General features: G+C 41.2%; 1 protein-coding gene across 1 annotated transcript; it reads right to left on the bottom strand.

Moving 5' to 3' along the window:
• Window positions 1-382: 382 nt before the first annotated feature.
• LOC119800625 (small proline-rich protein 2D) lies at window positions 383-640 on the bottom strand. The gene has a single exon (XM_038310775.1). It carries the CDS (start codon window positions 638-640, stop codon window positions 383-385), a length of 258 nt encoding a protein of 85 aa, XP_038166703.1.
• Window positions 641-12303: the final 11663 nt, after the last annotated feature.

The following is a 12303-nucleotide window of genomic DNA, read 5'->3' as shown; positions in this document are numbered from 1 at the left end:
GTCAGTTTTAGAAGAAAAAAAGAACTCATGAGTATGAACAGCCATATTGTACTTTATTCATGAAATGAACCACAGTGACAACAACACAAACAAGGAGACTGAGAGTTTTGGAAACATCCTCTGAGTGCACAGGGTGGAAAGATGCTGCTCATCACTGAGCATCTGGACACTGAACCAGTGAGGAAGGACCATTCTCAGCCACTCCTTATAGCAGAAGCAGAACAACCTCAGGGGAAATCCTTCACAGAAACATGGAAAAAGAAGGGTAGACAAGATTCTTGTGTATCCATGGCAGGCTTTGAAGTGCATTGGAAGTGTTTCTGTGGAAGAATGGGAGACAGATTTCCTCCTCTTCTCTTGGTCCTGGTGACTGCTGAAGCACTCACTTGCTCTTGGGTGGGCACTTCTGCTGGCAGGGTGAAGGAGGTTGCACAGGAGGGCATTTCTGCTGGCATGGCTCTGGGCACTTCGGAGGAGGACAAGGCTCTGGGCACTTTGGAGGAGGACAAGGCTCTGGGCACTTTGGGGGAGGACAAGGCTCTGGGCACTGAGAAGGAGGACAAGGCTCTGGGCACTTTGTGGGTGGGCACACAGGAGGGGGCTGGCAGGGCTGCTTGCACTGCTGCTCTTGATAAGACATCGTGCTGAAGGCTCAGGATCTGAAAGACATTACATGACAGTGTTAGGGGATGATCATCACAGAGAAGGTAGATGAAGCCATGGAACATCACATCCATTTCCCCCCACACATTCACATCTCCCCAAGTCCTGTTTTAGGACAGCCTGGCTCTTCCCTTTCCTGTCAGCAATCTGTGCCACCTGCCTTGGGAAATCCCCATTGTTTGATGTTTTTTTCCAGGAGAAAATATTTGTTCCAAGGAAACAAAAGTGTTTCACAGAGAAACATCTTCAACACAGGAAGTCTCAAGGACTGATGCCCTGGGCACCCTCAGAACAAATCCCTGACTCTCCTGTCACTGTGACACCCCAGCAGGTTGTCTGGTGGCAGAGTAGACGACAGCTCAGGAGAACCAGATCCTAGTACCTGCTAAGTCATAGGACTCTGAAAAGACACCAAAGATGTGCATGGAAGAGAATACACTGTGCTCAATCGCACATTAAAGAGGAGAAATACACTGTGCTCAATCGCACACTAAAGAAGAGAAATACACTGTGCTCAAACGCACACTAAAGAAGAGAAATACACTGTGCTCAATCGCACACTAAAGAAGAGAAATACACTGTGCTCAATCGCACACTAAAGAAGAGAATACACTGTGCTCAATCGCACACTAAAGAAGAGAATACACTGTGCTCAATCGCACACTAAAGAAGAGAAATACACTGTGCTCAATCGCACACTAAAGAAGAGAATACACTGTGCTCAATCGCACACTAAAGAAGAGAAAAACCACCACACACCGTCCCTAAAACTTGACTGCAGTACATAAGCAGACCATAAAGACAGACCAACTCAAGAAATAGCACTCACCACGTCTCCAAAGTAGTCTAGAACTTGAGCACCAGGAGTCTGCAGTCATGCAGCCAAGGACCTCTTTATAGGGCTGACTGCCCCGCCCAGAGGGAGTAGAGCTGACTGACAGTGGGCAGGTCCAAGAATTTCCCAAACAAAATGCAAATCCATGCATGACTGGCTTGACTGGGACTCTACATCATGCGAAATATCCTGTGTCTGGACATCATCACTGTAGAGTGCTGTGACTCAGTGGGCCCTCCTGTCTCACTGGTTTCAGCCAGACATCCCTGGCTAAGTTGTCTTTCTTGATTGAAGACAGTATTTCTTTCCCCTGTTATACCTCTTGTGTCCTGTTTGTTCTGACTCCGCTCACTGATACTCTTTGGTGTACTGGCCCATTTATATTCTTGCTTTTAGGCAAAATTTGCCTGTGTACTGAAAGGACAGAATTATAGGGAACTTCAGCTGTGCTTTCAGTGTCTTCTTTGACAAACCTGTTTTCGAGACAGGTGTGGTCTGCTGCATAGGTTTAAGCCTTTTCTGTAACCATAGAAAATCAAATATGCTCTTCATAGACGAGGTTTCTGGGCTTGAACCTTATCCTTACCCTCGTCAGAACTGCCATCTCCAATGACATATTTGGTGTATATGCTTAGAATCCCCTCTAATAATTTTAATATGGCTGCTTATCATGATGATAAAGGAAATAAAATCATACCTACCCTAACACCTGCCATAAGCATGTTCTTGCTTAGGTGGTCAGCATGAAGACTCATAATCTCCCACACTTCTCTTCTGTGAAGACTTGTTGAATACACCTTGGCTGTGGTGCACACCAACTGGAGCTCTGGGATCTCACAAAACACATAGTGCACTGATTCTTTCATACATAACACAGATGCTCATTCTTGTACATGCACACAGACAGACAGAAGACAGACATAGACAAAAAAGCATCAAACTTACATTTTTATCTGTCACGTAGCTATATTTATTACTTACCCATTTTGTAATGTATATTTCTAATTCATTGCCTCATGAAAACTAACAAAAGGAACTAAAAATTGGTTGTTTGTTTAGTGATTGATTGACTTAAATGACTTTTGAACATTTGAGGGAGTCCTAGGCTCTAGGAACATTGGAGAAAGTCAAGGCTCAGAGCAATTTGTGAGTAGACGATGCTCTGAGCACTCTGTGTGTTGGCACACAGGAAGAGGCTGTCAAGGCTGAATCTTAGAATCTGTTAGACACTATGCAACAGTTCTCACAAGAGTTGATCCCCACAGAAAAAGAATCTCAAGTTTATGAAATATCAGAACTCTTCCTCAATTCCAACTCCTCCTCCAGACTTCCTGACTTTCCCTTCCATGTCACCATTTTGTTTTGTTAACCTAGAAAACCAAATTTTTCTTCACATTTATTGTAAGAAAACATCTTTCCTTCAAAGGAAAGAGTAAGTGATCGTACAGAAAACCTGATCTTCAAGAAAGGCAGTCTGAAGTTTAATTTCTAAAATACTGAGCAGTCTTAGTGATGACAGTAACTGCTGCCATCACTATTACTTGAGATGTTTCAGGAAGTTACTAGGCTATAAAACAAACCCAGAATTCAAGAATCTAGAACCTCCTAAGAAGGAGGGGGGAAAAGTTCATAAAAGAGGAAAATATTTTCTCTAGTCCTGGAAAGATTTTTGTGTTTGGAGAAGAAAGAACAGAATGAGGAATATGAAACAGAGCCATTAATTAGTACCAACACTGCTCTGAGAAGCACATGGGTACTGAATCAAACTCAGTGGGGTATGTCAGCTTCCTGAGACTGTCAGTGCCTTTGAGAGGGAGGAACAATTTAGCTGAGGATGCGTTTGCCTATGTCCCTGAGGGGAAAGTGTCATCAGTTTGAAGCCAGGTGCCAAGAAACAGCACCAGTGGATGGCTCATAAAGTTTAGTAAACATTCCATAGGGCCAGGTCAGTAGGAGAATCACTACTCTCCATGTTTGCATATCACATCTAAAGAATGGTCTTAGGCAATGTCTGGCTTCAGTCATGTCAAATTACAAAATTGCACGCTGACCTGGGATGCCAGTGTAACAAAGGGTCAGTTAACCAGAGGTTCTTCCTCTGAATATAGCCCAGTCAGAAGTTAAAAAAGGATAAAGGGAAATAATGCAAATGGGTTAGTTACAATGTGATAGGACATGACAGGGCAAGGTAAATAAGGGCATAGAGAGATGATTAAGTTAAAAGAGCTTTTGAAAAAGCCATATGGAAATCTACTACTTTAAAAGCTTGCTAGAATATATACGTATATAAAATGTTTAATGCAGTTACCTTACAACTGGAAGGGGTGCAATATCACAAGTAGATACCTCATACTAGGAAGCGCAAACCTCAGTAACAGTAACATCTTCCCTCTTTTTAGTTTCTAGACAGTGAAGGCGATAGTCTGACTCCACTAGCTTGCAGATATTGCCTGTAACTTGTCTACCCTCCAAAACTTCATTGTAAGACCCTATTTCTGTAGACACCAATCCTTAAGTCATAGAACATGGAGATATCCAGGAGGTGTTTACCTAGACATTCCAAGCCTACGGGCCAGCCCTCGTGGTAGTTGAAGGTGCTGTGTAAACTGCTGAAGGAAAAAGTACTCACTGACCTCAACCAGTTCAGAACACTGCAAGATACACTGGCTTGATAAGATATGCCCTCTGGTGTGATAATGGTATATCTATAAGGGAGCAACTACCACATTCTGATTGGATTTAACATCCTTCTCTGTGAGACAAAGTGCATTCCTAGCACTGGTAAAGGGGGAGAGAATCTGTAACTAGATAGGACAGGTCCTGGTGGATAATAAAACTAGTACTATTATTATGCTAATAAAGCAACGCAGTAATTCCTAATGATTTATTGCTGTTCTCATACCAATATATCTCTTATTCCTCCTCTGAGAAGCTTCTCCTCACACTATATAATTAACAAGGAGACCTGCAACTGATAAATGGTGCTGGGAGGAAGAAACCAGTGTTTTCTCAGCCTTGCCCTCACAGGGGAGTTGGCAGAGGGGTATAGGAACTACAGGTAGAAACTCTTTTCTTCACATAAACAGGCCATTAAACGTTGGAACTCATAACAATTGACACAGCATGCACAATTGTGTGAAAACTCAAACCAGACCAAAACTCATCATGAAAGAGAAGGGAAGTATGAAATCCCACTAGGTGAGGTGCTATTAGCAACTGCTAGCTTCTGAGAGAAGGAATGGCAGTTTTCTTCCATGTTACCCTTGCTGTGTTGACCACACTCCAGGGTAGGCCCCATTGTCTGGAGTAGCTGGACTACACAAAATGCAATGATGTCATTAAGGAGAAGCAAATACAAAATATATCCAAGTTGGTTGCAAATGTGGGTGGGAATAAAAGTTGAGGCACGATGGATGAATGACAGATGTTGCTAAGCCTCTGAGTGAAGATCATTGAAATGAATTGGATAAACATTTCCAAGAATTAATAAAGTGGATATGTTGAAGAAGGCATCATATTGAAAGACATAAGAAGTCTGCAAAGACAAGTATCATGTGTTTTTCTCCTTTGTTGATGCAATAGTTAAAGGCAAATATAATCTATTTGCATATATTTAAATATTTAATGAAATGATGAAACCATGCACTTTTTACAATGATATATGTTAATGATAATATTTTTAAAAATAGCAGCTACTAATTCCTGCAGCACTGACATGGGAGTTAGAGCAGCTGAATCTCATACCAGGCTCAGACACTGAAGGGAGCTCCTTCCACAGAAGCTCCATGAGGAGCAGCCACAGATGAACAGGGCGCACAGCCCACTTTCTCAAGTGTGAACCTTCAAGACCAGAGACATGGAAGACATGTGTGCACAGACATGGATACACACATATTGGTCCTTTCTAGATGTCATCTGTCATTGAGGTAAACATTTGTATCTCTGAATTTTGTGATCTTTTAAAGTAGATAACCCTGAATTCAGCCTGGTTAGTTTTATCCTGGCATCTAAGGATCTTTATTGGTCATATGACAGGCCTGGACATGAAGTTCTAATATTTCCTAGTTCTTCATTTAATTTAATATTTTAAGGTAATGTAATCTATGCCATTAGAAAAAAAAGTCCTCGAAAAACTGAAGACACTATATTAACATATGAAAAAACAATAACAACCAACCAGAAGTTCAGTGCAGGCTTCACATGTCTTGGCTTGAACCCCTTGCCCACACATTTCTGCAATTACCAATATTTTACTTAGTTTTTTGAAGCTGTTGGTGGTACTGGAGATAATGGTCATGGAAATGGTGATGGAATAGTAGAGAGAATGGCAATGGTAGTGGAGATTGGCAGTGCTAGCTGGTGTCATAGCTTACAGCGGTTATGATTGATGACTCCTCTGGTATTGATGACAATGATAGCGATGTTGCAGATGGAAGTGGGGAGGGAAGTGAATGCAGTGGAAATGATGTGAATCATCAGCTTCTAAACCTATTACTTACTTAGTACTAATTAGGTAACTCAGATTCTGGAAATCAAATAGCATGCGGTAGTTCAATTATGACCAAAGACAAGACTTTAGCAAAATTAGTCGTTTCTACAAGTATTATTAACAGGAAAATTTTCAACTCTGTAGCTAATAGAGAACTGTAAACCAAACCTACACCAGAAGACCATTCTATCCATGTAAGATTGAGGAAATCAAAATAAAAACATGTCCTGGCAGAGGAGTAGGGGAAAATGAACATAAACTATCAGACTGTGAGAGAGTAGATTAACCCATCAAATATGGAAATTGGTGTGGGGTTTCTTCCAAGGAACTACGCTAGCGTAGAGCTGTGATAGAATTCACCAGGACCACTTGTGTTCTAAAGGAAAAAAGTCAAATAGAGCACAAAAGAGGCGCCTGCATATACATCTATATTTCAAAAATGCACCTATTTATGCAGGTTTAATAATCGGTATAGTGGCACACCAGTAAATGAATGGGATAAAAAATGTGGCATTAATGTGTACTGGAGTAATAGTAAGTCATAAAGAACAATGATATCATGTTCTCTTGATTCAAATAAAAGGACACAGCATATATCATCATGTTAAGGAAAATAAATACTCCCTTAATACAACATCAGCATATGTTTTTCTAGTGTTGGAGGAGAAAAATATAACAATAATAAGTAAATGTAGATATTGCATCAGAGAAAGGGGACAAGTGAGGTAAAAATACATAGGGGTTTAGGGAGAAAATTTTTCCTAAGTGGTACATGCATATGTGAATATCACATATTCTTCTTAAGTTACCATTTGCTAAAAAAAAAAAAAGAAGTTCTAGTTATAAAAAATGAAATAATGTGTCTCTCCAGCAAACAAACCCAAAGTAATCTTTGTCATGACCCAAATTTCAGTCAAAATCTGATTACAGAAGAATGACCTGAAGATTAAAGAATAAAAACCATGTAACAGGAGCATGTCAGGAAGGGAATAGAATGAGGTTTAGAAATGAAAGAACTGATGAGGACTATCAACCACAGTGTAGTTTATTCAGGATATGAAGCCACGGTGACAACAACACAAACAAGGAAAATTGAGACTTTTAGAAACATCCTCTGAGTGCACACGGTGGAAAAATGCTGCCTATCACTAAGGATCTGGGACACTGAACCAGTGAGGAAGGACCATTCTCAGCAGCCTCTTGACAGCAGAAGCAGAACAATCTCAGGGGAATGCCTTCTCTATGATGGGTAATCAGAGACATATGGAGAGGGAAGAGTGGAGCAGATTCTACTGCATCCATGACAGGCTTTGAAGTGAGGATGGAAGTGTTTCTGTGGAAGAATGGGAGGTGGATTTCCTCCTCTTCTCTTGGTCCTGGTAACTGCTGCAGCACTCACATGTTCTTCTGTGGGCACTTCTGCTGGCAGGGTGGAGGAGGTTGCACAGGAGGGCACTTCTGTTGGCATGGCTGAGGGGAGCATTGCTCTGGACACTGTGAAGGAGAACAAGGCTCAGGGCACTGTGGAGGAGAACAAGGCTCAGGGCACTGTGGAGGAGGACAAGGCTCAGGGCACTGTGGAGGAGGACAGGGCTCTGGGCACTTTGTGGGTGGGCACACAGGAGGAGGCTGGCAGGGCTGCATGCACTGCTGAAAGACATTACATGACAGTGTTAGGGGTGATCCACACAGAGAGGAGAGATGGAGATATGGAATATCACATCCATTTCTCTCTCCACACATGTACATATCCCTACCTCCTATTTTAGGAATTTTAGGATAGCCTGGCTGTTCCTTTCCTGTCAGCAATTTCTGTCACTGGCCTTGGGAAACCCTCTTTGTTCCATACCTTCTTCCAGGAAATAATTGTTCCAATGAAACAAGTAAGGCTATTTTCAAACAGAAATGTCTTCATGTCAAATAGTCCTAAGTTCTGGAATCTGAGCAATCTCAGAACAATCCCTGTCCCCCTTGACATCCCAGCAGGTTGCTGTGTTGCAGCCTGTAAATAAGTCCCAGGTTCTAATACCTGTTAAGGTATAGGACTATGAAAACATACCAAAATTGTATATGAAAGAGAAATATACTGTGCTCCACTGCAGAACAAAAAGAAAAAGAAAATTCCTTACATATAGTCCCTAAAACTTGACTGCAGCACACAAGCAGATTATAAAGACAAAGCCAAGAAAAGGCAGTCACCAGGTTCTTGCTTGATACCTGTTTTGTTATATGTAGTTTTTCTATGTTAAAGTTAAAGCCTTCCTTTTTGTTTAAACAGAAAAGATGAAATGGTGTAGGAGGTACTTCTATCTATGTGTTGCTTTCATTAATGAATAAAGAAACTGCCTTGGCCTGTTGATAGGGCAGAACTTACATAAGCGGGAAAAATGAAACTGAATTCTGGGAGGAAGAAAGAGAAACACCATGGAGCCTCCAGAGACAGAAGCTGGGAATTTTACCCAGTAAGCCACTGCCACATGTTAAGACACAGATTAATAGAAATTTATATAAGAGTTAGCCAATAAGAAGCTAGAGGTAATGGGACAAGCAGTGATTTAATTATCACAGTTTCTGTGTGGTTATTTCGGAGCTAAGCTAGCTGGGTAGCCGGGACAAACAAGAGGGCCCTCCTTCTACAACCATCTAATCTTCAACCCCATCAAAGGCTTGAGAAGGGAAATAATATTACTTGAGTAGGCAAGAAGTGCTATCAAGCAGGTTCCAAAATGTGCAGTAGATGACAGAGACAACTAGCTGCCTGAGTGCTCACCCAAAGTCTCATTAACAATGTTGAAGCAACCAACTTTGGCTAAGGCCTAGAGTAACTGACAGACCATTTTCAGAAGCAAGAAAATTTTCAGAACCATCTTACACTGTCTAGGCAAGTTTTGGCAGTCTTTTTTCTTGTATCTTGCTTGTCCAATCTGGACACTGTTCACTTTATCAGTGGTCAAAGCATGGGCAGTTACTTGCCCAAAGACTAGATGTACCAAGAAGAAAACAAACTAGAAGTGGAGTGCCTTTGGTGCTCAATACTCTCTTTGAAATGATCCATTCTGCCAGGAGCAATCATGTCTCATGTCAACAGAATCCTAAGTTGTTAACATGACATGTTCTACAGATCTTTGAAGTGGTTGAAGAGCACCTATTTATGTGCAATACAATTTCTATATATCAAAAGAACCTGATTAGTCTAACTATAAGTATGACAAACCTGAGTGACTATTGACTTACAATACTTATACCTATATAACTTAAAGATTAAGACTTCATATCAGAATATTAAACAATCTTTAAACACCTGTGAAGTACAGGAGGACAATGACCTCAAAATATAAACAATGTATAAATATCTTGATCAGAGGTAGAAATATATAATGCAATATGATAAATATATTTTAAAATTGTATCAATATAAAAAATCTATTAAACAGAGATAGAAACATGCATACATACAATCTGACAAAATAACTTAACATAAGTGTACAAATATTATAAACAGAAATAAGAGCATGGTCAATATAACAAATATAATTTGAACTTGTATCAGTATACAAAAATCTATACCAGATTCCATCTGAACTGGTGAGTGAATGCGGACCCTGGGGCGACCTGCCCTGGAAGAGAGCACAGACCCCCTACACCCACTTCCCTCTGCAGGCTTGTGTCTCCCAAGCTTTCCCTAGTGTTCTCAGGTGTCCTGCTCCTGTTCTAAGGCCATCCACCCAAAGGGGTCAGACTCTGGCCTCCAGGCAGGTCTGAGGATTCCTGTGGAGGGCTACTGGCTCCTTCAGATTGTGCTGCCAGGTTCGCTGTGTGGTATTCCATCCCGCCCTGCCCCCACCTTGGCCCTTTTGTCTGGGCTGCAACCCTGGGCTGCCTGGAATCCCTGATCCTGTGCCCTGACATTCCATCTGAACTGGTGAGTGAATGCGGACCCTGGGGCAACCTGCCCTGGAAGAGAGCACAGACCCCCTACCCCCACTTCCCTCTGCAGGCTTGTGTCTCCCAAGATTTCCCTAGTGTTCTCAGGTGTCCTGCTCCTGTTCTAAGGCCATCCACCCAGAGGGGTCAGACTCTGGCCTCCAGGCAGGTCTGAGGATTCCTGCAAGGGAGTGTGGGCTTCTTCAGATTGTGACGCAAGGAATAGGTCCTCCTCTGGCACTGGGGAGATCCAACCAGTTTCAGTCACAGCAAAGATTGGTCTAGGACACCAAACGCCTCCGGGCTCTTTTGAAGGAAGAGATGGGCAGGCGCCAATGCAGGAGCTCCTCCAACAACATGAAAGGCAACATGACATCACCACAAGCCAGACATCCCGAAACAACAAGAATTGAACACCCTACCCCAGAAGATATAGAAGAAACCGACCTTAAACAGTACTTTATGAAAATAATAGAGGACCTTAAACAGGAGGTAAAAAACTGCCATAAAGAAATGGAGATGACAAACAAAAAGGTAGAGGAAATAAATAAATCTCTCAAAGATACCCAAGAAAAACAAGAAAAACAAGAAAAAGCAATCAAGCAGGTAAGGGAAACAGTACAAGACCTGATAAATGAAATGGAGGTATTGAAGAAAACACAATCTGAGGGACGACTGGAAATGGAAACTCTGAGTAAACGAACAGAAACTTCAGAGACAAGTATTTCCAACCGAATACAAGAGATGGAAGAAAGAATCTCGGACTCTGAAGATACAATAGAGGACATAAACTCACAGATTAAAGAACTAAACAAATCTAACAAATTCTTAACACAAAACATTCAGGAAATCTGGGACACCATAAAAAGACCAAACCTAAGAATAATTGGGGTAGAAGAAGGAGAAGAATTACAACTCAAAGGCCCAGAAAACATATTCAACAAAATTATAGAAGAAAACTTCCCCAACCTAAAGAAGGATGTTCCTATGAAGGTACAAGAAGCCTACAGAACACCAAATAGACTGGATCAAAAGAAAGCATCCCCACGCCATATAATAATCAAAACACAAAACATACAGAATAAAGAACAGATATTAAGAGCTGCAAAGGAAAAAGGTCAAGTAACATATAAAGGGAAACCTATCAGAATTACACCTGATTTCCCAATGGAAACCATGAAAGCCAGAAGAGCTTGGATAGATGTGCTACAGACACTAAGGGAACATGGATTCAAGCCTAGACTATTATACCCAGCAAAGCTTGCATTCACCATTGATGGAGAAAACAAGATATTCCAGGACAAAAACAGATTTAAACAATACGCAGCCACAAATCCAGCCTTGCAGAAAGTAATAGAAGGAAAATCACAAACCAAGGAGTCCAACAACGCCCACAATAACTCAGGCATCTAGCGACCCTTCACCAGCACAACTAGAAGAAGGGAAACACACAAACTCTACTACTAAAAATGACTGAAGTTAACAACCACTGGTCATTAATATCACTTAATATCAATGGACTCAATTCACCTATAAAAAGGCACAGGCTAAGAGACTGGATACGAAAACAGAATCCAACATTTTGCTGTTTACAAGAAACACACCTCAAACACAAAGACAGACACCTACTCAGAGTAAAGGGTTGGGAAAAGGTTTATCAAGCAAATGGCCCTAAGAAACAAGCGGGTGTGGCCATACTAATTTCCAACAAAGTTGACTTCAAACTAAAATCAATCAGAAGAGATGGAAAGGGACACTTTATACTCATAACAGGAACAATCCATCAGAATGAAGTCTCAATCCTGAATATCTATGCCCCTAATATAAAAGCTCCCACTTTTGTAAAAGAAACACTTCTAGAACTCAAGGCAGCCATCAAACCACACACACTAATAGTTGGAGACTTCAACACTCCTCTCTCACCAATGGACAGGTCAATCAGACAGAAACCTAACAGAGAATTGAAAGACTTAATGGAGGTAATGAACCAAATGGACTTAACAGACATCTATAGAACATTCCACCCAAATAGGAAAGAATATACCTTCTTCTCTGCAGCTCATGGAACCTTTTCGAAAATTGACCATATACTTGGTAACAAAGCAAACTTCCACAGTTACAAAAAAATATTAGTAACCACCTGTGTCTTATCGGATCACCATGGATTAAAATTAGAATTCAACAACAATGCTACCCCCAGAAAGCCCACAAACTCATGGAAACTGAACAGTCAACTACTGACCCACACCTGGGTCAAGGAAGAAATAAAGAAAGAAATTAAAGTCTTTCTTGAATTTAATGAAAACAAAGGCACAACATACTCAAACCTATGGGACACAATGAAAGCAGTGCTAAGAGGAAAGTTCATAGCACTAAGTGCCCACTTAAAGAA

Source organism: Arvicola amphibius, chromosome 14 (genome assembly GCF_903992535.2).
Source record: "Arvicola amphibius chromosome 14, mArvAmp1.2, whole genome shotgun sequence".
Taxonomy (NCBI): Eukaryota; Metazoa; Chordata; class Mammalia; order Rodentia; family Cricetidae; genus Arvicola; species Arvicola amphibius.
Note: the sequence above shows the minus strand (reverse complement) of the source record. Positions and strands in the feature narration are given on the sequence as shown.

Excerpts from the sequence above, each read along its gene's own strand:
- LOC119800625 (XM_038310775.1), bottom strand. The coding sequence starts at position 640 with ATGTCTTATCAAGAGCAGCAGTGCAAGCAGCCCTGCCAGCCCCCTCCT.